Here is a 22389-nt window from a genome sequence, read left to right on the forward strand (position 1 = left end):
GCGGGCTAAACCTAGAAAAGAAGCCAAGCTTCATTATTAAGGTTTTGCGGGGGTAGACCCACCTTTCGAGGTTCTCAATATCTGCTCGGTAATAAGCTGTGTGCAGAGCATACGCTGTGGTAGTTATCGCGGCCAGCTGTCTGAGTGCTTGCGCGATGGCCTACTGGATGGAGACAGCCTATAGAGAGTTCATCTCCAATCGATGAGGGGTAATGATGCATTGCCTTGTGATTGCCGATAAGCGTCTGACGAGGAGTCAAGCTATATCAAGATCGTGAGATCCTCATCGTTCGGTTGAATATCACAAATCACAGCACTAGACTCTATACTCTTTGTACCTCGGCTGATACTCAGTCCAGTTTCACAATGCTCGGAGCAATCCAGAACCGCTTCAACGGCCTCGGCGTTAACGGAAAAGCAAATGGTGGCACGGAGAAAGCAATCCTCGAGGGTAACCTTCCCGCTTCATGGTACACTGAGCCACAGTTCTACGAGTTTGAGCGTCGCGCGATCTTCTCTAAGCACTGGTTGCTCACCACCCACCGTCTCCGGCTCCCTGAGGTTGGCAGCTACCTTCGCTTCGAGATCGCCGGATTCGACTTTCTCCTCGTCAAGAACAAGGAAAGCAAGATACAAGCCTTCCATAATGTGTGCCGCCACCGCGCGTACCCGCTTATTGATAAGGACGCCCCGGATCAGGGGAAGAGATCCATCCTTTCGTGTGGATACCACGGTAAGTCTGGAATTTCTCTTCTTATTCAAACCGCTCACTGATATTCCTCCTAGGCTGGTCATACAGCCTCGACGGGAAACTAACCAAAGCCCCCAAATTTGAAGACCTCGCCGAGTTCGACGCAGCCGACTACAGTCTCTTCAAGATCCATACTCACGTCGACAAGACCGGCTTCATCTGGGTGAACTTCGACTCCGCCGAAACACCCTCTATCCCATGGACCGAACTCAACGGCGGAACAGACGAGCAACCCCGCCTCGCCGATTTCAGCCTCGACGACTACGTCTACCACCGCACCTGGACGACCAACGGAAAATACAACTGGAAAGTCGTCGGCGAGAACTACAACGAGGTATCAGCTCACCTAGCACACCAGTCCCAGCCAAGAGAAAGCTACTAATGCAACTGCAGTGCTACCACTGCAAAGCCAGCCATCCTGGCATAACCAAGATCACCAACCTAGACCGCTACTCGGTCACGCCCTACGAAGGCCGCTTCGAGCACTTCCCGCCCAACCGAGACGACATCAAAACCTCGGACTTCGAGTACTTTGGCAACGGCGCCTTCACATACAATTTCCCCAACACCTCCGTGAATCTGTCAACACCATATTTCTTCATCATGCGCGTCGTCCCGACATCCGCTACAACCGTGACAACCGAGTACCAGGTCTTCCGGAACCCAGCCTCGCCGCAAGACGCTTTCGACCGCGCCGCTGCATTCTTTGAGGGAATCGAGCTAGAGGATTATGATCTGTGTAACGGGGTGCAGAAGAATTTGAACTCCGGAGTTTATGTGCATGGGCCGCTGCATACGGCGCGGGAGAGCGGGGTGTTGTATTTCAAGAATTTGGTGCAGGAGCAGCTGGGGAGGCATTGGGAGGAGGAGCGAAAGGTTGGTAAGGAGATTTGGCCGGCGAAGAGGAATCAGCAGCTGCATGGAAAGGTTGGCGAGCAGGAGAGATTTGCGAGTGAAGTTTGTGCTTGTGGGATGAGGAGGAAGGATGAGTGTTCCTAGGCGGTTAAGGTGGGGAGATTATATATATTGGTGCCGGGATAGGTGGATCACGAAGACTTTGGGTTAAACGTAACTAGTGATATATTCTCACAGAAATATAAGTCAGCGCGTTGAAAGATACTGTGAGACTTTCAAATATATAATGACGGGCTCGGATACTGTATGTTGAAGGTCGGTAAGTGGATGGTGGGTGTGGCGGTCGAGAATGTCGCAAGTCGCTGGGCAAGGTCAAGCATATTTTTGTTTAGGACATAGATTTAAATTAAAAGAAAATATCAGCAACATGGCCTGCTGGCCCAATGGCAAGGCGCTTGACTACGAATCAAGAGATTGCAGGTTCGATCCCTGCGTAGGTCATTCTTTTTTTTCATTATCTTCATTCATCCTACCCAAGACCATCTCATTTCTACAGGCAGTCGTCGATCATCCCTACTAGACATTATTTAGCATTGTAATTCTGCCTCGTCTCAAAGATATTGCCCTGCCGCTGGAGCGGAAAGCTGAATATGCATGAAGGCTTGCCCCGAAATAGGACTCACGAGAGCCCAAAACTATTTTTCACTTAGTGACGTTGACTTTCGGCCGAGCCCACTGGCCAGACTTGCTAGACAATTGAAAAGCTTACCTGCCCCTATCGCTTGCCTCTAACTGTTGTTTGGTTGATCCCATCCTCCGTGCCAACGGCCCGCCTCAGTGGCGTGGCATGCTTCGAAGGTTGTTTCGACTCCAACCTGTCATAATGAAGCTCTACCTCTGGCTGTTTCCAATTCCCTGGAAGTCCTGTCATGAGACGGAGTCAATGATAGCATAACTGAAAGCTAGGACTTGGTGTCGGGGGAATGGTTTACACCAGTATACTTCTATAGAGCATCTAGCCCTTTGATGGATCTTGCAGATCATGATCGGCCGAATGGCAGACCATTGCAATCTTCTCTCTATCGGTCGGGCGGTTCTGAATGTCAAGTACAGAGTTCTCTGGCCAATATCCGATTCAAGTAAGCATCATAGACAATGCCTTTGTTCAACGGTCGAAGATGGCGTCCCAAGTTTCAAGATCGGGGCCACCTAATCTATGATATCAGTATCGAGGGAAGCACATTGCACCTGGAAGATTCTGAACGGTACTTTATAATATATAAGCGAACGAAAATTCTGGCGTATTACTTCCGATCAGTCTCAAAGCACGACAGGAGAAAGTCTCCAAGTTTTAGTCTCACGTTTTATAAGATTCCCAGCATGAAGCCACTCCTCATACTAGGGACCTTGACTTCCTTCCTGGCCCTAAGTGCCTCTCGCCCGCCAAAGGACCACAAGGACAAGGACAAGTTCAACCCTGATTTCAAGGATCACTCGGACGACGGTATGCGCCTACAGTCACATAGCTAACCTACCTTTTGATATTCCAAATCCCAGCTAACAAATCATCACTTAGACAAGCTCATCAACCGACAAGCCTACGGCACCTGCGATCGCTACAGCGCCGGCCTCTGCTCCTATTTCTGCCACTACAACCGTTACCAATACTACAAGTGCGCCCCAGACTACTGCGTCTGCTACCACGACTACTCGCCCGACTGCTACTACGCATACAATTACTACTACTCCTCCGGCGGATACCCAGCGCCATACGACTACCACGAGCCCGGCTACCAGCAATGCCACGATTACCCATACTGCAGCGAGACGCCGTACCACAGTGACTATCACAACTCTGTGACTTATACGACTTTGAGCGATCATTCGACTACAACTACGACTACGACGAGTAGTGATCATCCGACGAGTACGAGCACGACTACGAGCCATTCAACCTCGAGCTCGTATCCTACATCAACATCAACTTCCACTTCGCATTCGACGACTAGTTCGTACCCGACTTCCACGTCTACCTCCACTTCTAGCTCGTACCCTACGTCTACATCTAGTGACTACCCGACTTCGTCTAGCGATTACCCGCTTTCGAGTGACTATCCTACCTCTGGCTCGTACCCTTCGCCCGGCGGTGGTGGAGGCAGCGGTGGTGGTAGTGGAGGTTCTGGTGGGTATACTCCTCAAGAGACACCGGGAGGCAATGCCCCTAGCCAGAATACCCCGGGTGGTGGATCGTCTGGAGGAAGTGGAGGCAGTGGGAACACCGGCAGCTCAGGAAACAGCGGCAGCTCAGGAAACAGCGGCAGCTCAGGAAACAGCGGCAGCTTAGGAAACAGCGGCAGCTCAGGAAACACCGGCAGCTCAGGAAACACTGGTAGCTGAGGAAATTCCGGAAGCGGTGGAAATACTGGTAGTGGTGGGGGTGGGTCAGGATCCGGATCTGGAGGGAGCCAGCCTCAGCCTCAGCCTCAGCCTCAGCCTTCGCCCTGATTGAATCAAAGATTGACATGGCATACTAGAGGGGATATCTGGCGTTCACGGATGGCAAAAGTGATTTCGCTGCTTCATACATGCGCAACGTATTGTTATTGTGTGTAAGCAGGGCCTTGACACAATTTCGTGCGGCCTGTTGTACAGCTATTGCCAACGATCCTTATATTGGTATATTGAATTTCATAAATCTTCAAAAATCGCTAGTATCTGTTGGCTAGTATCTTGAACCCTATATCTGACAATCGGCCGCGTATTTCTGTCAGCCGAGTACCCGGCACTCTTATTTGAGCGTTTCAACATCGAGAAGGCCTAACTCTTTGGTATATCGGACTGAGAGATCTTATGCTTGGTGACGTACGATATTTGGATAGACCCCGGACTGACTCAGCCTCCTCGTCCCAAAGAGGAGCGATCCAGCGCCCGGGGCCGCGGCGCCGGAGGGGTTCACACATATAAAAGGATTGCAGGATCCTTGTTGGAAACTTAAGAATCTTACAGACGCTTTTAGAACTTGCTAGTGCCCGCTAGTAGACTCTACAATCATTCTACAGCATCAGCATCATCGTGACTCACACCTGGAACTATAATAAGCGCTACACTTCTATCTAAATAATAGCACCCATGAGCTCCTCTCTTCTACCCCTCGCATTCTGCACCCATACCACCCATTTCTTTTTTCGTTCCCTCGATGAAGATGGCAAGTCAATTCAACACCCTTCCCCAGAGCCTCACCGCGAAGGTGGAGCCATATACCCTCCATGTCTCAAACAAGGACCTATTAGACTTCAAAGAGCTGCTACGACTATCGCCGATCGGCCCATCAACATGGTGGAACCAACATAAGAACGGCAGGTACGGTATCTCTCGCGACTGGCTTATCAACGCCAAGGAGACCTGGCTGTCATCATTCAACTGGCGCAGCCATGAGGAGCACATCAACAACTTCCCGAACTTCAAGATCGCGATCAAGGATCATGAAGCCGGGGATGTGAGCGTGCATTTCACTGCCTTGTTCTCGAAGCGAAAAGATGCAATCCCAGTTGTCTTTCTCCATGGCTACCCAGGCTCCTTCGTTGAATTCTTGCCTATGTTGCAGCTTCTCGTGGAGAAGTATACCCCAGACACACTGCCTTATCATGTTATTGTCCCTTCCTTACCGGACTATGGGCTCTCAAGCGGCGCAAGTGAGAATGTTGAGATGACGCTCGAGCGCTCTGCACGAATTTTAAACCAGCTCATGGTAGACCTTGGTTTCGGAGGCGGCTATATCGCGCAAGGAGGTGACCTAGGCAGTATGCTTGCTCGCCTGATGAGTGTCCGGTTCGAAGAGTGCAAAGCGTTTCACAGTAAGCCCTCCGTTAATCCATCGCAACCTTATGGGAAAGGACATAGCTAACAAGTCACAGTCAACATGCTCGCCCTCAACCCAGACCAAATACCCCCTTCGCCAAGGGACGACATCGCACCCAAAGACGCAGAGCATCTGAAAAGATCTGAAGTGTGGCAACAAACCGGGTTTGCATATGCGCTTGAGCACGCGACTCGTCCAGCGACTATCGGGCTGGCCATTTCATCTAGTCCGATCGCACTACTCTCTTGGTAAGCCTTTACCCATCAATTACGCTCTATTACCCATGCTAACTGAAGTAAGGATTGGCGAGAAACTCCTCGAATGGGTCGATCCCCGGCATCCACTACCCCTCGACACCATCCTCGGCATGGTGACCTTATGGTGGTTCACATCAACGCTTCCGCGCTCATTATACCACGCCGAGCTAGTCAAGAAGCTCATGTCCGGAAAGCCGCATGAGATCTCAACGGAGAAGCCGATGGGATACTCGCTTTTCGAGTATGATTTGGCGCTTGTTCCCGAGGCGTGGGTTAGGGAGTTGTACCCGAATTTGGTGGCGTTTAACAGGCATGATCCGGTGAGTTGGCCCTCTCGCTCTAGTATTATGGATTTTTGCTAACTTGTTGCTGATTAGGGAGCGCACTTTGCGAGTCTTGAGCAACCCCAGCTTTTGCTGGATGATGTCGAGGGGTTTATTGAGGCGGTTAAGGGAAGGGGTATTTTCTAGACCGAGAACAGGGCGTATTCCCTCATTCAAAGTTGACGGACATTTCCACTCACCAGAACTACCAGCTTGAGGCCATTCTCATCGACAAGGCGCAGGACGCTGGGAAAATGAGCTGCTGGAACAATAATGAGCGGCCGATGTGTGGTGTTTACGGATTTTTCCTACTCCCTATGATTGATTCCTTGCCATATCTTCACGCGTGCTATCTTGTTCCATCTGTTTCACTTTACGTTTTATATCTTCCAGCTGATATAGCACTTATATGAGCATGATGAATCCCATTCCTATCCTCATATAGACACAAATGCCTGCTCTAGTTGATTCTCATGGAATATATACGTTTCACATTACTGGGCCCATGACTATGCCAACCATCCAATCTACCATTGGGAGATCTATCCAGAACCTATCGATAAATCATTCCAATCCCCTTCCCAACCCCCTGATCCCCCTCAAAAATCTCCTCCGCAGGCAACAACCCCGTCGCCCCCTCAACATCCCCCTTTCCAATCCTCTTCTCAATCTCATGCATTACCCCCGTAACATCCCTAACCCCCACAATCCACTCATTTACATACCTCTCAACAGCCTCCCCCTTCAACCCAACCTGCAAACTCCTCCATGTCAGCGGATTCCCCCACAAATCCCTCTCAGGATCCCACTGGACCCTCACGGGACACTCCTCCATCTTCTTTTTCCACTCCCTAGTCTCCTCTTTCGTTGCATCCTTAGATACATGCGAGAGACAAGCATGCGATAACGCCCATTCAAATCCATCTCGGCTAATCTCAATCGCTAACACCCGTTCTTGGTTTTTCTTGCTGGCGTACCCGGAGCGGTACGCCATCCACAGAAACGAGGGCTTTATCCATGTCATGCGCTCCATTTTGAAACCAGGGACTTGCGTGAAGGATTGGGTAGTTATGGCGGCGGTTGCGATGGAGGGGGGATATGCTTGGTAGACTGTTATTGTGGTTGGCGTGAAAACGGCGCGGATTTGGCGGTAGGGTATTGTCTTGAGGTTGAGGTTGTTGTCACTGTTCTTGGACTGGGGCTGATTGAGGCTTTTGGCTGGATCTTTGACTGGGGTTTCACTTGGTCTGAGGGTAAGGGGTGGCATGTTGGATGGAATTACCGTATGGATGAAGACTAGAGATTCTTTTCGGCAGTAGAAGAAACAAATGATGGAGAGTGCTTGTTGACGTTGACATTCGTGTTTATGTATTGTCCACGGTGGATGTGGCTGAGTACCACAGCGTGAGTCAACACGAGCTGCTGTGGGGGGTCGGGGACTGAAGGTGGTCTAGCTTGTGGCTGACATAGTCACCCAGCAAAATATCTATCTATCGCGTAGATCGAGCTATATGAAAAGCCTCCGGGCATGTGGATAGCTCGAAACTAACTAGATGGCATTCTCAATTTCGGTTCAATCGGCAACTCCTTTGGCTGTACTTACGGAACATACCCCAGTTTTCTTCCGTCACTGGATGTACACCGGGTGCCACAATATAGATGTTATCAGTAGCTTTGGGGTATGGAAAGTTAGGTATAGTATCGTCTATTTCCAGTGTAGCCAAGCAGAAAGCAATGTCAAGAGAGAAAGAAGCTCATAGTTCAAATTAAATCAGATTCGTTCTAGTTATTACACAGCAAGTACATAGTTGAACACTCCATCGCAGAAATCAAACAAATCAGACACACTAGACAAGATAAAATAGTTTACAACTTGCTCGAGACAAAGTAAGGAATGTTCTTGCTCTCGTAGAGATCCTTGTACTGAGCCTTGATGATATCCGCGCCCTGAAGTAGTCATTAGCATGCTGTTTCCAAGAACTCGAAGTAATCTAGGATAATCCTACCTTCTCGCCAATCATATAAACTGAGTTCTGAATGCGACAGTCCGGAATAACAGGGATGATGGACGCATCGGCAACCCTCAAGTTGCGGATTCCGTGCACGCGGAGCTTCTCATCGACCACACCCTGGTGGATACTCTTTGAGAGACGGGCAGTTCCGCAGGGGTCTATAGAATAATTAGCATAATGAGTCATGGCAAGATTGTCTGATGAGTGATACGTACGGAATCCAGTCTGACTCCTATCCAGCACAGCCCTGTTCATCTCCTCATCACTCTCCAACGGCATAGTCCACGGATATTCCGCAACAACAATATCCTTGAACCCATTGCCCTTGGTAAGCACATCGTAAGTCCAGCGCACACCCTCGCGCATAGCAAGGATATCGAGATCCTCGCCGAAGAAATTCAGATTGATGTTTGGCTGGACGAGCGGGTTCGCGCTGTTCAGCGTGACCTCGCCCTGCGAAAGCGGCCGCAGCAAATCAACGATAACAGTCATGAAGTTCCCGCTCGGCGGGGTCGGGTAATGCCACTGGAAGGCTGTGCTGAACATGCCCACAAAGTCGAGCTCGAAGTGAGGCTGGCCCGCTGGGCCGAAGGGGTCGAGACCGCCGTTTGCGGCTTTCGCTTCGCGGTAGACGGGGTACTGTTCTAGGCGCTCGTCGATACGAGGGAAGCCGACGAGTTCGAGGAGGCCGGAGCCGACGGGGCCGGTCTTGTCGCGGGCAAAGGAAGCGACCGCGGCATCGTTCTTAGGGCCGGCGCGCAGGAGGTGGTCGTCGAGGCCGTAGCCGTCTTTGGTTTGGAGGACGAAGGGGACGATCGGGTGGTCGAGGAGGTGCTGGCCGACGTGGGGGGAGTCGACGACTACGTCGATGTTGTGCTTTGCTAGTTCGGCGGCGGGGCCGATGCCGCTGAGCATGAGGAGCTTGGGGGTTTCGAAGACGCCTTGGGAGAGGATGACCTCGCGGGAGGCGAGCAGGGAGATTTCGGCGCCAGTTGTGGGGTTAACGGCGAGGACGCCGGTGCAGGTCTTGGTGGTTGGGTCGATGAGGATTTTCTTGGAGTGGTGGTTGGAAAGGATGGTGATGTTGGGCTTGTTCTTGACGAAGAGGAAGCTGCCCTGGCGCTGGCCTTGGTAGATTGTGTCGACGCAGTGGGTCAGACCGTGCATTTCTCCTTCGTAGATGTCCTCGGTTAGGGGTTCGCCCTTGGACACCCAGGCCTCGGTCAGGGCGTCGCGGAAGGGCTTGAGCTCGGGGAGGAGCTCGGCGTGGGAGATCTGGAGAGGACCGCCGGTGCCGATCTTGGAAAGGTCTTCGGGGTAGAGCTTCTCGTCATCGTGGTAGGTCGCGCACTTGCGGAGATACTCGACACAGTTGTCCCAGGTCCAGCCGTTTCCGCCGAACTCCTCCCAGTCGTCGAAGGTGGCCTTGGAGCCAGGGATCCAGGTGAAGTAGTTGGCACAGGAGCTACCGCCGAGAGCCTTGCCGCGGGTGTTGGGCTTCTCAACGCGCTCGTAGTCTTCGCGCTTGACCATAGTGGTCTTGTAAGCCCAGTCGTACTTGCTGCCGCGGAGTCCAAAAGCCTTGGAGGGAGTAGTGATCTCGTCAATGGCATAGGGGTTCGCGATACCGGCTTCGACGATGAGAACTTGGACATTAGGGTTCTCGGCGAGGCGACCAGCGACGGTGTTGCCAGCAGTGCCACCGCCGACAACGATGAAATCGAACTGAGAACCGTTGGAAAGTGGGCCGATCATTTTGATGGTGTAGTTGATTGTGTGAAGGAGGAGGCTTTCTAGAAGGTGGAGTTTGGAAGTGGTTGTTGAGGCTGTTGATGCTTGCGATGGTGATTGTGATGCTGATGAAGAACAGAATTGAGCCAGCTTCGGCTCGGTATATATACCTCAGAGAATGAAGCTTTGATGTCACCGAGATACAACATCCCATGCACAGCTGAAGGCATATTGCATCTGCCTGGCGTATAGAGTAGCATACGTAGTCTTCCCCTCATGCATGATGGACAGGGACGGGCTCACGGATCTGCGGCAGGGGTGCTTATTGGTGGACTAATGACAGTGGATCGAGCATAAATGAAGAAACCGATCAAATGCTGACGGAGAAAGGGCCACTTATGCTGTCTTACGAGATTTGGCTTCACTTGGCAGGATCGGTGGCTTCGGTCTTTGCTCGGCTTTCAGCCCTGCCGCACTAACAGTCAGCTTGTTCTCCCTGCAGCCAATGATCGACGCTGCATTTGCTTCTGAATCCAGTTAGTCTACATATCAAAAGGAAGTAAGTGCTGATTCATGCAGCTATTCCCCTCATGAGGGGCTGGTGCGACCTTATTCTTGGAGATTCGGGGCGTTCAGACACCGTCTCCAAGACGAAGAACAACAACCTCAGCTCAAGGCAGCAGATCGCTGTACGGATATTCGGCATCAAGTATCGTCATTGAAGTTGACAGCAATGTCTACTCTCTTCGTAGATGTTCTCATAAATATAGCTGCCCGTTTGCGCCCTTTTTCAAGACAGCAACTGCCTCGCAACCTCACTTCTACATACAAGTTAATTCCTCAACATGTCAAACCCTATTTTTACATTGGCTGAAGGTAAGTCGCAACCGCTAAGGAGATAGGGGTACAGTGTTTCACTAACCATCTTCAACATAGGGCAACCCGTCGTGGACCCTGCCGTTAGCATTACACTCCCCACTGCCGGTGGTGGAGGTTTGTTGACCCTAGGAGACACTGCTCTTCTAGAAACCCTGGCTCACTTTAATCGCGAGCGTATTCCTGAGAGGTTCGTTAGCTTAAGTGTCATGCGATGACAAGCACTGATCCGGCAATAGGGTAGTCCACGCGAAAGCAGCAGGCGCCTGGGGTGAATTCGAAGTCACCAACGACATTTCGCATCTAACAACAGCCAAATTCCTCAATGGCGTCGGCAAGAAAACACCTCTCCTCTTCCGTCTTAGCACCACAGGTGGAGAGAAGGGCAGCGCCGACACTGTTCGCGATGTCCGCGGATACTCGGTCAAGTTCTTCACCGAGGAGGGCAACCACGATATTGTCGGAAACCACATTGTATGTCGCTCACCAGTTGGATGCTTCTCTTACTGACTCGATATCCAGCCCGTCTTCTTCGTCCGCGACCCCATCCGCTTCCCCTCACTGAACCGCAGCCACAAGAAGAACCCCGCCACCAACCGCCCAGACATGAGCATGGTACGTCCCTCTACCTCTCCCTCCCCCTCCCCTTACTATAAGCTCTTACTCACAGCTCCTAGTTCTGGGATTTCCACACCAACCAGCCCGAAAGCGTGCACGCACTCATGCACCTCTTCGGCTCCCGTGGTCTCCCCGCCTCAATCCGCCGGCTGACAGGCTTCGGCGTACACACATTCAAGCTGGTCGCCCCCGACGGGACGCAAAACTACTGCAAATTCCACTTCCGGCCCGAGAAGGGTGTTGCGAATCTCACGCCCAAGGAAGCACAGCAGCTCACAGGCCTAAACGCGGACTTCCACAACGCAGATCTATGGAATGCGATCAACAGGGGCGAGTATCCGACCTGGAAGCTGTATATCCAAGTCATGACTTTACAGCAGGCGGAGAAGAATGGATTGAGGGTGTTTGACATCACCAAGGTCTGGCCGTTCGGGGAGTTTCCGTTGATTGAGGTTGGGCGGATGACTTTGAATAAGAACGTATGGTCACACTTTACAATGTTACTTGCGAAAGCAAAGGCTAACGAGTCTCTACAACAGCCAGAGAACTACTTCGCCGAGATCGAGCAAGCTGCCTTCTCCCCCTCGAACATGGTCCCTGGTATCGCGGCATCACCGGATCCTAGTACGTTGTCTTTGCCTTTGCACTAGCACCATCCCACCAAAAGCACTCACATACTGATATATAATGACGCTACAGTGCTCCAAGCTCGCATGTACGCCTACCCTGACGCCCAACGCTACCGCCTGGGCGTAAACTACCCGCACCTCCCACCCAACCGACCCCGGTGCCCGGTCTTCCATCCCTTTGAGCGTGACGGCGCCGGCACGATAACAGCCAACTACGGCGGTCTCCCCAACTACGTGCGCAGCAGTATTTCCCCTGGTGTACGTAGTGCAGCAGTCCAAGACGTGCGGCATAACGATTGGTTGAGGAGTGGGGGTGTTCTGGGCCTTAATGAGATTGCGGTCACGGAGGAGGACTTTGTGCAGCCGAGAGAGCTGTGGAGGAGGGTGTTCGATGCTGATGAGAAGAGGCTATTTGTGGGGAATGTGGTGGAGAGTTTGAGTGGGTGTCCTGGGTGGTTGGTTGAGAAGGTGGTGGCTTTGTTTGGACGGGTTGATGGGGAGATTGCGAGGGGGTTGGAGGGCCGGTTGAGGGAGGTGGCGAGGTTGTAGGATTATATTAGATTATGTTTCAATCTTAATGTACAACATTTCCTCGACAGAATGAAGAAGAGTGAGAAGGCACATGGTGGAGTTGTGAATGCATACATAAAGATGACAAAGCTGCATGCATAATCCCCGCACGTGGGGAGCCGAGTCGAGGTCACCTCTCCTCTCTCCTCTCTCCTCACCATGCATCCTTTTAACACATAACCATTCACCGTATCATTACTCGACTGGATTGCTGCGACAATCACCCACAATACTGGCCTTATCGACAGGACGCTTCCTGTCCACGCTCGGGCAGCTCAGCCAGCGAACCACGATGTCTGATCAACGCGACGCAGCGGGCGATCGGACCGCAGATCCGCACGGCTCCACCTCGGCCATGGGAAAGAGAAGGTTATCGGATCTCGATGACGGCGAATGTCTATTTCAAAGCGAGTTCTCGCGAAAATCTCGTTGCATCCGCGAGGGGATACAACAAGGCGATATGGCGGACACTGGCCCTTCGAATTCCCAACGTCAACTGCGACGCCGCAGCGATCCATTGCAGAACAATGCGCGCAGGACAGACACGACCGCCTCGGCAACGGACCCTAAAACCACACCCAGCGACCCCTTCAATATTACCCAGCATTCGCTTCCTCATCCGGAGCTGGTGATTCTCAACGAAGAGGACACAGACTCAGACGCAATCAGCGAATCCGAATCAATCTTCAGCGACAGAACAAGCTCAACACAGACCGAGTCACAGCCAAGGGCCTCTTTAAGGCCGACGGAAATGATCGTTATCAATGGACCGTGGGTAAATATTCCTCTCTGTTCTGTTTCCTGACTGCCCAGTTCAATAATGAGGGCTGACTGAAGATTCGAACAGACACCTCCGGACTTTCCTGAAGCAAACGATACTGCAAACGAGCTTCTTCAGCGTTTCGACTTTGATACCTTTCTTCATGCGGATCTTGAACAATTTAACATCACCTCGGAGCAGGAGTTGTTTGAGTTGTGTAGCGATAGGGGCCATAGATCGGTGAACTTGCCGTCATAATAATGCTTCGCATCTGGATGGCGTTTCCCTTGAACCTTTCACGCGCTAGAGTAGTTTAAGACGGAGATACTAGGCAGGCGCTGTCGATAGACACGAACAAGTAGGCACATCAGCGTCCTCTGGTAATCCCAGGCTGTCGAAGCTCTGAATGTAATACACGGAAGATCCCATGGGAGCAGCCTTGAAGCTGTGGGGTTTCCTATCTAACGTCCCTTTACCACTTGGAATACTTCCCTTGCTAGTAGAAGTAGCACGCGTTCCGAGTCTTTCCACCACAAGATCAGTCCACAGTGTTGCGGATCTCAACACGCCTCGACAGTAAAAAAAAATGCCAGGAGCTTAATCATAAGCTATTAATAACCCCAGGAAAGAAAGGTGGTTTCCGTTTAGTACTCACCGTAGCATGATCTCGGCAAAGCGCAGGGTCGTAGATGATGCGCTCCAAGTAACGACTCTTGGATTTCAGTCATAGCGTCTCCTCATCGAACATCTCATTCTGCTGCACCATGATTATTCCCGTGCATCCCTTGTCAATGTTTGAAACAGAAGATCGCCCATGTTCCTCGTATCATGAAGCGCAACGGCTATTTTTGGCGCCCGTATCTTGAACTCTCGCCACAGATCGTATTCGACCCAGATATTGAACGTAGATCATCATAATGCATGATCCTTAAATAGGACCTCGAACTGTGGCACGTTTCGGACGGGATTGGTCGGTTATACGCACTTAGCGAGCGATCTGCGCATACAGTCCCGAATCAACTGCATTCTGCGAGCCAGCGTAGTATGTGGAGTACAGCATTTGAAGATCAACAATGTCTCCCTCGTATCATGACACAATGCGAGCATGCAAACCCAGATTACGAGGGGAATACTACCACGATCAGCGACAAGGTGGTGAAGATCGCCGTACCCGTCCAAGGAAGAATACCAAAATGGACCAAGCGAGCGTTCTATGTGCTACTCCAAAATCATAAAAGGCACCATCCTGCCAGCCGATATCATACCCATCTCTCACAAAAGCAACAGCAACAGCAACAGCAACAGCAGCATCCAAAACAAACACACAGAACACTTCTCAACCCATTTCTCCCATCCCTGCCTGCACCAACCATGCATCTCAAACCCCTCTCCCTCTCACTGGCCCTCGCAGCCATAACCACCCTCGCAACTGCCTACCCGATCTCTGGCAACAACGTCAACTGCCGCTCTTCCCCCTCCACCACCTCCGACGTCGTAACAACCTACGCAAAGGGCACCGACGTGTCCCTCGAATGCCAAACCCACGGCGAAACCGTCCTCGGCACCTCCCTCTGGTCCAAGACCACCGACGGGTGCTACGTCACCGACTACTATGTGAAAACCGGCACCACGGGAATGGTCACCGACGCCTGCCCTGACGACTCCGACTCCGGCGGTGACGGTGGCTCTAGCGGAGATTCCTCCTACCAAGGCTCCATCACCCGCTCTGAAATCCTCAAAAGAGGAAAATACTGGACGGACCGCGGCATTCCCTACTCCATGGAGGCAGAGTATCCGGACGCCCAGGGGCGGAACTACCGCACCGACTGCTCCGGGTTTGTGTCGATGGCGCTGCATGCGTGGGCGCCTGGGTACGGGACTGTGAATCTGGGGGATGTTGCGGAGGCGATTACCTGGGGGGAGATCCAGGCGGGGGATTTCGTGGGCACGTTGGGCGCTGGCACGGGGGGTGCGGCGGGGCATGTGGTTATTTTCACGGGGTGGGTGGATAGCTCTAAGGAGGAGTTTCATACGCTCGAGTGTCGGGGGACGTATGGGTGTGAGCCGTATAAGAGGGAGAAGGGGTTTAAGGTTGGAGGGTTTACGGCGAAGCCGTATAAGTATGTGAAGGTTAAGGAGGAGTGAGCGGGGTGGTTTGGTGGAATGGTTTGTGATGGATGGGATTGTGTGGTTCTATGGGGGGTTTCTTGTGTGTATTTTCGCTTGAAGGGGTTGATGAGAGTTGTTGCAGGTGGCTGGGAGATGAGTAGCCGGGCGACGCTGCAGGTGCTGTATATAGTTTGGACTATGCCTCTATTCTGATCTGATATGTACAGGCATCCACTATAAACAGGTATCTAAGTAGTATCAAGGATATATGGTATCAAAAATAGCTTATACCCAGCTCAGCAGAGCCACAACCGGGGCAACAATCCCAACAATTCCACTCCCTATTGTTTTCACCATCGCTGCATCACTCTGACAAGTGACCCTCCGTCCCCACGTGTACGTGCGATTGATCGGAATCGTTCCATTTACCTGATTCTCTAACCCCTCCTGGAACGCCTCACAATCAAACTCCAAGCTTGTGTCGACGAGGATCTCATCAAAGTCCCGTAAATTCGGGAAGGATATGCTGTCAAAAAACGGTAATTAGCGAAGGTTGGAAACCAGATTCATGAGCTAGGTCCGGATAATTTTAGGGCAAGGAAACGGAGGGGAAAAAAAAAAAAAACCACAAAGGAGAGGCCATACTTCCTGATTGGCCCCGAAAACGATGACCAGCCGCCTGCGTTTTCGACTGGCAGGTTGATGTCTAGATTTGACTCGGACCGGATGGAGAGCCAGGATGTATTGACGAGGGAATGGAGGGAGAGGCTAGAGTTTAAACGGTGGTGGAATTAGTATACTACTGTACGTCGGATGGAGGTTTTACTGCGTCTAGTTTCATATCATGTGGCGAGCCAGAGACCGATGGGAGAGGTGGAGGACATACGAAGAAAAATTGCCTTGGAATGAACTTCGACTGCCGAGAGTAGTCAGCTTTGGAAGGCTGATGGGCACCGCGTTGCCTTTGAGTCCGATGGCGATGCTAGGGGAGTTGGTTTCTCTGGTTGGTGCGAGCGTCGCTAACTCGGGGGCTGCCAGACTGTTGATCAAGAGATAGGGATTAGAAGACTAACTGGCGGAGTGGGTAGACGGGTAGGCATATTCTGGTGAAGGAAATGGTTGGTAAGGTTACCTTGATGCCCTGCCAGATATGCGCACATTGTTTGCTGTCTCGAGGACCGGGAGGGCGATGTCCATTGTTGTATTCGTGTCCTCCATTATCTCACAGTTAATGGTATTGCATATAGTGAGGTCATCAGACACGTTTTTGAGAGAGGGAAAGGAAACTCTGCAGCAGGAGCGTCAGTAACAACAGGTTGATCTGCAGAAGATAGGTTTGTGGTATGATTAACCCGATACCTACCCTTGCAGATTACCACGTAGCAAGATGCGAGAGGCATTGTGTAGGACTGGAAATTCCAAACGCCCAGGTGTCTCGCCTGTTGTCATTAGTGACAATGTTTTAACGCGCTCGAGTTTCGGGAGCGATAATTTTCGTAGCGCAGGAATATCATAAAAGGAGAGGTCAAGCGCGCTGATCAGGTCTGGAAATTCGATGGACGGCGCGATGTATCCTGGCGGAGTGACTCCACCGTAATGTGCCATTGAAAGCGAGGCTGTGATATTGGTAACATTGTGCAGGATAAATCCCCCCGAATAGTTGCCGTCGATATAGATCGTCGCGTCAATCTCTGTACAGTTCTGCGCTAGAAAGTCCAGTTGATCTTGAGAGTTGATGTGGTATTGGTATAGATAGGGCAGACTATCGTTGCCTCTGCAGAGCTGTGTTCGAGCGCCTGTAAGGGATGAGACAATGGCTAGGGCCACACAGAAGAGGTGTAGCGACAGTGTGCGGGTCATGCTTACTGGCGGCAGGAATGTTAATTTCACGGGGCGATGATCCGGTTATAAACTGGCTGTGACTAGCTCCTCCACTGTATCCTCCATGAAGGTTAGATTGCGCCCAGCCAGTAGCCAAGGGGCTCTAAGCCCTAAGAGGCTGAGGGCTGCAGATATCACCAATGAGCAGCAGGCCAGGTACACACCATGTCTGCACGCTTCAGGCACCAATTGTATGGAGCCTATCATGGCCCAGAATACAGGCGCCAAGGTAGAGACAGCGCGCAAATTTCTCCTGTTTCCGGTCTAGCCAGTAGAGCGCAATATCACTGGTAATGTCCAAAGGCGAAACTCATTCCAAAAGCAACACCCTACCATCCTCTTCCTCCCACCTTTCAATCATCTTGCACTTCACCCGATCCGCGACTACGGACCCGTCACTGATCAGACTGTTCATTAAGCCCACAATCCTGGCTCGGTGGTCATTGACTCTCGCTCGAGCGCCAGCAACACCCAGCGGAAAGAACAGCATCACGTTAGGGAGTTTGGAACGATAGAGAAGCTGCTCTGCGATATCGATGATATCCGCAACATGCTCGAACACTTCCACCCGGGACAAGATAGGGGAAGGGATGTTGTCCCAGTAGGTATAGTGATCGAAGTTTCCGGAGAGAAAGATAATCAGGGCATGGTAGTAGACCAGAGAGAGGGAGAAGTAGTCGTCCGTCGTATTCTGAGAAAGATGCAAGAGGGCTTCGGTATGCCAGGTGTAGAGTTCTGTTTGGAGTCTGAGGCCTTCGGCTGCAATGAGTGTTGCTGCGGTGTTCCTAGGGCGGTCCTTCTCTGGAATATTCTGCATAGTAGCGTATGATCTATGAGCCTGTATTAGCGTAACTGCGGTGAAGATGTAGCGTCCTCATCCGGCGTAACGTACCGCTTACTGAACGCAGATGTCTCGATCATGAGGGATAAAATTCCCTCTAAAGGTTCCCAGTGGGTATTGTGTGCCGCGAGCTCCTTTTGAAGCCCAACCCACGGCTCCTCAGAAAGTATAGTTCCCTCGTTATAGATCAATGCTCTACTCGCTTCGAGGACACGGAATAAATCAAAAAAACCCTTTCGCAGAGGAGACATGGTAATGCTTGGCCCTGCTAGTTGGAGCATCTTGGCGGTCCCGGAGAGGTGTCGTATCCAGCTTTGACCAGAATGGTCTGAGAATAGCTGAGAAGACTGTCAGCAATGAACCCGACGGATACTTGTTCTTGGAAGGTATACCTCAAACAAACCCAAGAACACAGTTGTCCATAAAACATCATCCCTTCCAGCCACATTCTTCTCGCTCAAACACGACTGCAAAGCAGCCAATGATGTCTGGTAGGAGCCCACAGCAGCCATCCGGGGCGCTGTCAGCCCGGATGGTAAGCGCCCTGGATCAAGGCGGGCTGCTTCCAAAGCACCCAGGGCGGCTGCTGCATGATGTAAGACATCTGAGGTAGGTAGGAGGGAAAGAATCTCCGGCATCATTGCCGGGAAGTTTGCGGTCAATGCAGTCTTTTGAAAGAAAGCCACAAATTGGCTCAAATAGAGGGCATTCAAGTCTGTAGGATTGCTTCGGAGGAAGCAAGCACTAGTTTTGGATTTAACATTGTCCTCGTTGAGTATCGCCCTCTTTCCCACAGTGACCTCAGACTGCATCCCTTGGACGAACACCACCACTGTATTTCCTGATCGACGCTGTGGCTCACATGGTATGTTTCTCGCAGTGCACTGCTTACACGGCAAGCGACTATCGCACTAAGGAGCATTAGCCATGTCCTAGTGATTATTTAACCTCGGAAGTGGAGACATACCTTGATGCGCCGCTTCGCACAGTGGACGCAGCGGGTCACGGTTCTTCGTCCATCTAGCGGACCGACTGCTCTAGTGGACGGCATGGAGAGTGATCTCAGGATCCTGAGCAGAGGATATAGTTGTGATGAGATAGAAAGGGAGATATCCGAGCGAGAAGGGGTTTGAGTCTTGATTATTGCAGCCTGCTACTCAGGTCCAAGAGTCTGACACTAGCCTTGTTAGGAAATAATATCGCGCGCTGTTTTTGCTTATCAGGTAGCACAATCACCTCTAAGATGGTCCCGAACACGAGCTTTTTCATCTCACTTTACTCTGTTGAGCAAACCTCTTCCTAGACCAGGCGATATGCAGTTACTCTCGTATTCGCCAACATCGCTCTAAGCTTGATCAGGCCTCGAGTTATGCAGCTGAAAAGCGATATATACCGCGATAGGCCAACAGCAATGTTATCAGATATGGACAGAACACAACTATCATAGCTTAAACGAGGCTTGAAGCCACTTCACAAGCCCTGCAAGCCCTCACTGGCCGTCTCCTCCCACCCATCTCCCTCTGCACCACCCTCCAAAAACCACGCCTTCGCCTCCTCATCCCCCTTCAGCAGAAAGTCCACCCACTTCACAGCCGCAACGCCAAACTCGCCCGCATCAGGCGCCGCATACGTCCCAAGATGACCAACAGGGTAATTGCCCACCCACTTCGGCTGACCCTGCAGACCCGCATAATCCCTCATCCCCTGCAATACGTCAAACCAGGCTAAGAGCCAGCCCAAACAAATAGGGAGGAAAACATACATTCTCATAAGCAATATCCCCCTCCCCCCCCAAAAACCAAAACACCGGCTTCCTCACCTCTCTAATTGTCTCAGGCCTCTCAAACCCGGGAATCGGCAATCGAAAATCAAAGAACCCCGAATTAAAAATCCCCAGTCCCTTTACCCTGCTGTCGTCTCTCAACTCATAAGCTTCCAGGCCGCCACAGCTCTGCCCCGCAACTGCGATCTTGGTTGTGTCGACCGTCTCGTACCCGTCTTCTCCCGCCTTATCGACTATCCAGTCGATTGCATCGCGCATGAGCTGCGCGTCTGTTGTTCCGCGACCATTGGGGGGACCGGATGCAATTGCGATGTAGCCGTAGGAGGCGATGTTGGTGAGGAGGTTTGAGAAGCGCGTGCCGTTGTTGACGCAGGCGCCGTTGCCCCAAATTAGGACGGGGAGAGGGATGGAGGGGGGGAGGGTGAGGGGTTTGTAGATTGTGTGGGTGCGGAGGGCTGGGTCCAGGGAGTATTCCTGGGAGAGTTGGTTAGATGGGAGTTGCTACGTAAGGGGGGGTGGGGGGGCGTGCTGCTGGGTATGGGCCGCTTCCGGGGCCGTTGGGGGATTGGGCGTGGGATAAGGATGCAAGGAGGGTGGTGGCGATCAATGGGGAGAGGGACTTCATTTTGAGGAGGAGGTAGTTTGGTGGTGTTGTGATTGAGGCTATTGTGGTTTTGGCGAACGGAGAAGGGATAAAGTGAGGAATACTTTATAGTTGTATAACTGCACAAATGCCGGTGGAAAGCCGACGAGTGCCGATGAGACAGAATTGGTCTGTGATATTGATGTCTCATGGTTCCGAGAAAGAGCACTGTGGGGTTAGATGCAGATCATTCCGTGCAGAGTGTGGGGAGAGTGTAGAGCTAAGGCTTTCCACTGGCTCGGGGTTATGGTATGACGCAGGTAATAGATACGACTACAGAGCCTGAAACATATATTCCATGTTCGACGCGCTTGTCCCGAGGCCCTTCTTCGGCATCCCAAGTGCCGTTCGCCTGAAACACAGCTCCTGCGCAAATACCGAGATTCAGGCTGTTGTGCAGATATCATGATATGCCGGATGGAACATGTATCTTTGACAACATCACTTTACGTATTTGCATAATTGTGAAAACTTGCCTCTGCATTCGCATCATAGTATAGGAAAACCTCGGCGCGAGGACCAAAACCCATACCAAGGCATGATATCCAAGTGGCATATAACAATGCACTATTGACAATGTCACTATATCATTTTCCCCGACAGCCATTTCCTTGCAATAACCGCGACTTGACACATTGCGGAATTCGGTCCGGACTTGCACTATATAAAGAGTCGTGGTTAGAGAACTGGCAGCGCCATCAAAGCGTAGGACGTGACATACATTTACCGGCCCCTGGTGCCTGTGGGACGGGATGTGGTGTTCGATTACAATTTGAGGCACTCCAATGAGTTAGCTTTCGGCGCCTGAGGCGATTAAACTGTACTTACGATCTATTGTCACGTCGCGCGCACTTGGTTAGCCACCAGCCGTGATAAAGAATGGCAGTCAGGACGACTTACACCCTGTTGGAGTGTTAGTCACAGATGGGTTCAATTTTCAAAGGTAAAGGACAACATACCGGCTATTTCAACGGTGCATGAGCTTGCTTGCCGATCAGAAGGCCTCGCTCGTAAAAGGGGTACTCACGAAGGCACCAATCTATCCCAGTCATCAGCCACCAGTTTCACAAAGGTCACGATCCAGACGTGGGTTACTCACCAGCTATAGATGTTTTCCATCACTTTGTTAATCATACATCCAGCAATATAAGATTCAGCAGAACCGGAAACTTACACCTCCTTTCTGGGTAACAGTTAACTGCTTGAAATCTAGAACGAGGGTAGGATTGTAGGGATACTTACGTTCTAGAGATGAATGCTGTGAGATACTCGCCAATGGTAGTAGCGGCATACAGGACGATGGCACGAGGCTCAACTTACACACTATTGCCTGTTAGTTCATTCAGATAGCTCGACTTAAACAGGTCAGATACAAAGTTTGTACATACATACTACCGTCACATTTAGGATCAGCAACCTTGATGCATGTCACTGGTTCCTAGATATAGTTGTGGAATGCTCACCAAACCCTAATCGATGGTCAGTGTGAAGCCACCCTCAGGCGGGAAACGAAAACTTACCGACTTAGTTTCGCGACATAGTTTGTTAGATGTCAAGTCATGCTATCTTGGCCTGGTCATCTGTGAATCACTTACACACTACCAAGATGGCCTTAGCACCGCCTGGGGAGTTCCCAATGTAATAGACCCTTGAGCACTTACACACTGCAGAATATCCATTAATATCATACATAACTGCTTATCGCTTGCCTTAGAGAACAAAGGAACCATAAGCAAGCCGACTTACTTTCTTTCCTTTTGGAGGCTGTTGTATGTTTTTAGCTCTCAGCCTATACCTACGAGGCTAGAACACTCACATCCTTGTATTCAGACCTTGGTCAGCCCTCCCAAGGATTAGATGTCAGGACCGGAGAGATTAGGCACTCACACAC

At 51.3% G+C, this 22389-nt stretch overlaps 11 protein-coding genes and 1 non-coding gene across 12 annotated transcripts; 7 read left to right on the forward strand and 5 right to left on the reverse strand.

The window, feature by feature from the left end:
• Positions 1-135: 135 nt before the first annotated feature.
• Positions 136-1750, forward strand: BJY04DRAFT_229305 (aromatic ring-hydroxylating oxygenase subunit alpha; the record flags this gene model as incomplete). Its single annotated transcript, XM_073719038.1, has 3 exons — positions 136-733; positions 787-1085; positions 1145-1750. The coding sequence occupies exons 1-3, from the start codon at positions 367-369 to the stop codon at positions 1748-1750; spliced, it is 1272 nt and encodes a 423-aa protein (XP_073575972.1). The 5' UTR covers positions 136-366.
• A 285-nt stretch (positions 1751-2035) lies between these two features.
• On the forward strand, positions 2036-2107 carry BJY04DRAFT_t16. The gene has a single exon. It is a non-coding gene; the product is annotated as a tRNA-Arg (tRNA).
• Positions 2108-2986: 879 nt separating this feature from the next.
• On the forward strand, positions 2987-4003 carry BJY04DRAFT_213692 (uncharacterized protein; the record flags this gene model as incomplete). The annotated part of the gene is made up of 2 exons (XM_073714993.1): positions 2987-3110; positions 3183-4003. 2 exons carry the CDS (start codon positions 2987-2989, stop codon positions 4001-4003), a joined length of 945 nt encoding a protein of 314 aa, XP_073575973.1.
• Positions 4004-4611: 608 nt separating this feature from the next.
• BJY04DRAFT_99190 (epoxide hydrolase family protein) lies at positions 4612-6395 on the forward strand. Its single transcript, XM_073721432.1, has 4 exons — positions 4612-5460; positions 5521-5713; positions 5766-6042; positions 6100-6395. Exons 1-4 carry the CDS (start codon positions 4803-4805, stop codon positions 6190-6192), a joined length of 1221 nt encoding a protein of 406 aa, XP_073575974.1. The 5' UTR covers positions 4612-4802; the 3' UTR covers positions 6193-6395.
• BJY04DRAFT_99214 (DUF4291 domain-containing protein) lies at positions 6253-7455 on the reverse strand. The gene has a single exon (XM_073721434.1). It carries the CDS (start codon positions 7310-7312, stop codon positions 6599-6601), a length of 714 nt encoding a protein of 237 aa, XP_073575975.1. The 5' UTR covers positions 7313-7455; the 3' UTR covers positions 6253-6598.
• Positions 7456-7858: 403 nt separating this feature from the next.
• On the reverse strand, positions 7859-9940 carry BJY04DRAFT_99195 (GMC family oxidoreductase). Its single transcript, XM_073721433.1, has 3 exons — positions 8273-9940; positions 8052-8215; positions 7859-7992 (listed from the first exon to the last, which is right to left on the reverse strand). The coding sequence occupies exons 1-3, from the start codon at positions 9810-9812 to the stop codon at positions 7912-7914; spliced, it is 1785 nt and encodes a 594-aa protein (XP_073575976.1). The 5' UTR covers positions 9813-9940; the 3' UTR covers positions 7859-7911.
• A 358-nt stretch (positions 9941-10298) lies between these two features.
• Positions 10299-12460, forward strand: BJY04DRAFT_229307 (catalase; the record flags this gene model as incomplete). Its single annotated transcript, XM_073719039.1, has 7 exons — positions 10299-10664; positions 10725-10854; positions 10904-11138; positions 11187-11279; positions 11342-11761; positions 11822-11906; positions 11982-12460. Exons 1-7 carry the CDS (start codon positions 10634-10636, stop codon positions 12458-12460), a joined length of 1473 nt encoding a protein of 490 aa, XP_073575977.1. The 5' UTR covers positions 10299-10633.
• Positions 12461-12518: 58 nt separating this feature from the next.
• BJY04DRAFT_178568 (uncharacterized protein) lies at positions 12519-13661 on the forward strand. Its single transcript, XM_073709760.1, has 2 exons — positions 12519-13256; positions 13329-13661. Exons 1-2 carry the CDS (start codon positions 12576-12578, stop codon positions 13497-13499), a joined length of 852 nt encoding a protein of 283 aa, XP_073575978.1. The 5' UTR covers positions 12519-12575; the 3' UTR covers positions 13500-13661.
• A 951-nt stretch (positions 13662-14612) lies between these two features.
• Positions 14613-15386, forward strand: BJY04DRAFT_213698 (putative NlpC/P60-like cell-wall peptidase; the record flags this gene model as incomplete). Its single annotated transcript, XM_073714994.1, has 1 exon — positions 14613-15386. The coding sequence occupies one exon, from the start codon at positions 14613-14615 to the stop codon at positions 15384-15386; it is 774 nt and encodes a 257-aa protein (XP_073575979.1).
• A 135-nt stretch (positions 15387-15521) lies between these two features.
• Positions 15522-17719, reverse strand: BJY04DRAFT_178571 (uncharacterized protein). The gene is made up of 5 exons (XM_073709761.1): positions 16714-17719; positions 16483-16638; positions 16237-16389; positions 15996-16118; positions 15522-15876 (listed from the first exon to the last, which is right to left on the reverse strand). Exons 1-5 carry the CDS (start codon positions 17208-17210, stop codon positions 15636-15638), a joined length of 1170 nt encoding a protein of 389 aa, XP_073575980.1. The 5' UTR covers positions 17211-17719; the 3' UTR covers positions 15522-15635.
• On the reverse strand, positions 17091-17520 carry BJY04DRAFT_99261 (uncharacterized protein). The gene is made up of 2 exons (XM_073721435.1): positions 17217-17520; positions 17091-17146 (listed from the first exon to the last, which is right to left on the reverse strand). The coding sequence occupies exon 1, from the start codon at positions 17436-17438 to the stop codon at positions 17256-17258; it is 183 nt and encodes a 60-aa protein (XP_073575981.1). The 5' UTR covers positions 17439-17520; the 3' UTR covers positions 17091-17146; positions 17217-17255.
• Positions 17720-20849: 3130 nt separating the features above from the next.
• On the reverse strand, positions 20850-21402 carry BJY04DRAFT_178572 (uncharacterized protein). Its single transcript, XM_073709762.1, has 2 exons — positions 21220-21402; positions 20850-21158 (listed from the first exon to the last, which is right to left on the reverse strand). Exon 2 carries the CDS (start codon positions 21103-21105, stop codon positions 20902-20904), a length of 204 nt encoding a protein of 67 aa, XP_073575982.1. The 5' UTR covers positions 21106-21158; positions 21220-21402; the 3' UTR covers positions 20850-20901.
• Positions 21403-22389: the final 987 nt, after the last annotated feature.

The sequence above is a fragment of the Aspergillus karnatakaensis genome, assembly GCF_047715665.1.
Source record: "Aspergillus karnatakaensis strain CBS 102800 unplaced genomic scaffold BJY04scaffold_4, whole genome shotgun sequence".
NCBI lineage: Eukaryota > Fungi > Ascomycota > Eurotiomycetes > Eurotiales > Aspergillaceae > Aspergillus > Aspergillus karnatakaensis.

Excerpts from the sequence above, each read along its gene's own strand:
- BJY04DRAFT_99195 (XM_073721433.1), bottom strand. The coding sequence starts at position 9,812 with ATGATCGGCCCACTTTCCAACGGTTCTCAGTTCGATTTCATCGTTGTC. Across the intron at positions 8,216-8,272 it reads TAGGAGTCAGACTGGATTCC|ACCCCTGCGGAACTGCCCGT; the intron begins GTACGTATCACT and ends ATTATTCTATAG. Across the intron at positions 7,993-8,051 it reads TTTATATGATTGGCGAGAAG|GGCGCGGATATCATCAAGGC; the intron begins GTAGGATTATCC and ends TGACTACTTCAG.
- BJY04DRAFT_178571 (XM_073709761.1), bottom strand. The coding sequence starts at position 17,210 with ATGACCCGCACACTGTCGCTACACCTCTTCTGTGTGGCCCTAGCCATT. Across the intron at positions 16,639-16,713 it reads CTACGTGGTAATCTGCAAGG|AGTTTCCTTTCCCTCTCTCA; the intron begins GTAGGTATCGGG and ends CTCCTGCTGCAG. Across the intron at positions 16,390-16,482 it reads ATATCTGGCAGGGCATCAAG|TCTGGCAGCCCCCGAGTTAG; the intron begins GTAACCTTACCA and ends CTTGATCAACAG.
- BJY04DRAFT_99214 (XM_073721434.1), bottom strand. The coding sequence starts at position 7,312 with ATGCCACCCCTTACCCTCAGACCAAGTGAAACCCCAGTCAAAGATCCA.
- BJY04DRAFT_99261 (XM_073721435.1), bottom strand. The coding sequence starts at position 17,438 with ATGATAGGCTCCATACAATTGGTGCCTGAAGCGTGCAGACATGGTGTG.
- BJY04DRAFT_178568 (XM_073709760.1), top strand. The coding sequence starts at position 12,576 with ATGCATAATCCCCGCACGTGGGGAGCCGAGTCGAGGTCACCTCTCCTC. Across the intron at positions 13,257-13,328 it reads TCGTTATCAATGGACCGTGG|ACACCTCCGGACTTTCCTGA; the intron begins GTAAATATTCCT and ends AGATTCGAACAG.
- BJY04DRAFT_178572 (XM_073709762.1), bottom strand. The coding sequence starts at position 21,105 with ATGGCTGTCGGGGAAAATGATATAGTGACATTGTCAATAGTGCATTGT.
- BJY04DRAFT_99190 (XM_073721432.1), top strand. The coding sequence starts at position 4,803 with ATGAAGATGGCAAGTCAATTCAACACCCTTCCCCAGAGCCTCACCGCG. Across the intron at positions 5,461-5,520 it reads AGAGTGCAAAGCGTTTCACA|TCAACATGCTCGCCCTCAAC; the intron begins GTAAGCCCTCCG and ends AACAAGTCACAG. Across the intron at positions 5,714-5,765 it reads CCGATCGCACTACTCTCTTG|GATTGGCGAGAAACTCCTCG; the intron begins GTAAGCCTTTAC and ends AACTGAAGTAAG.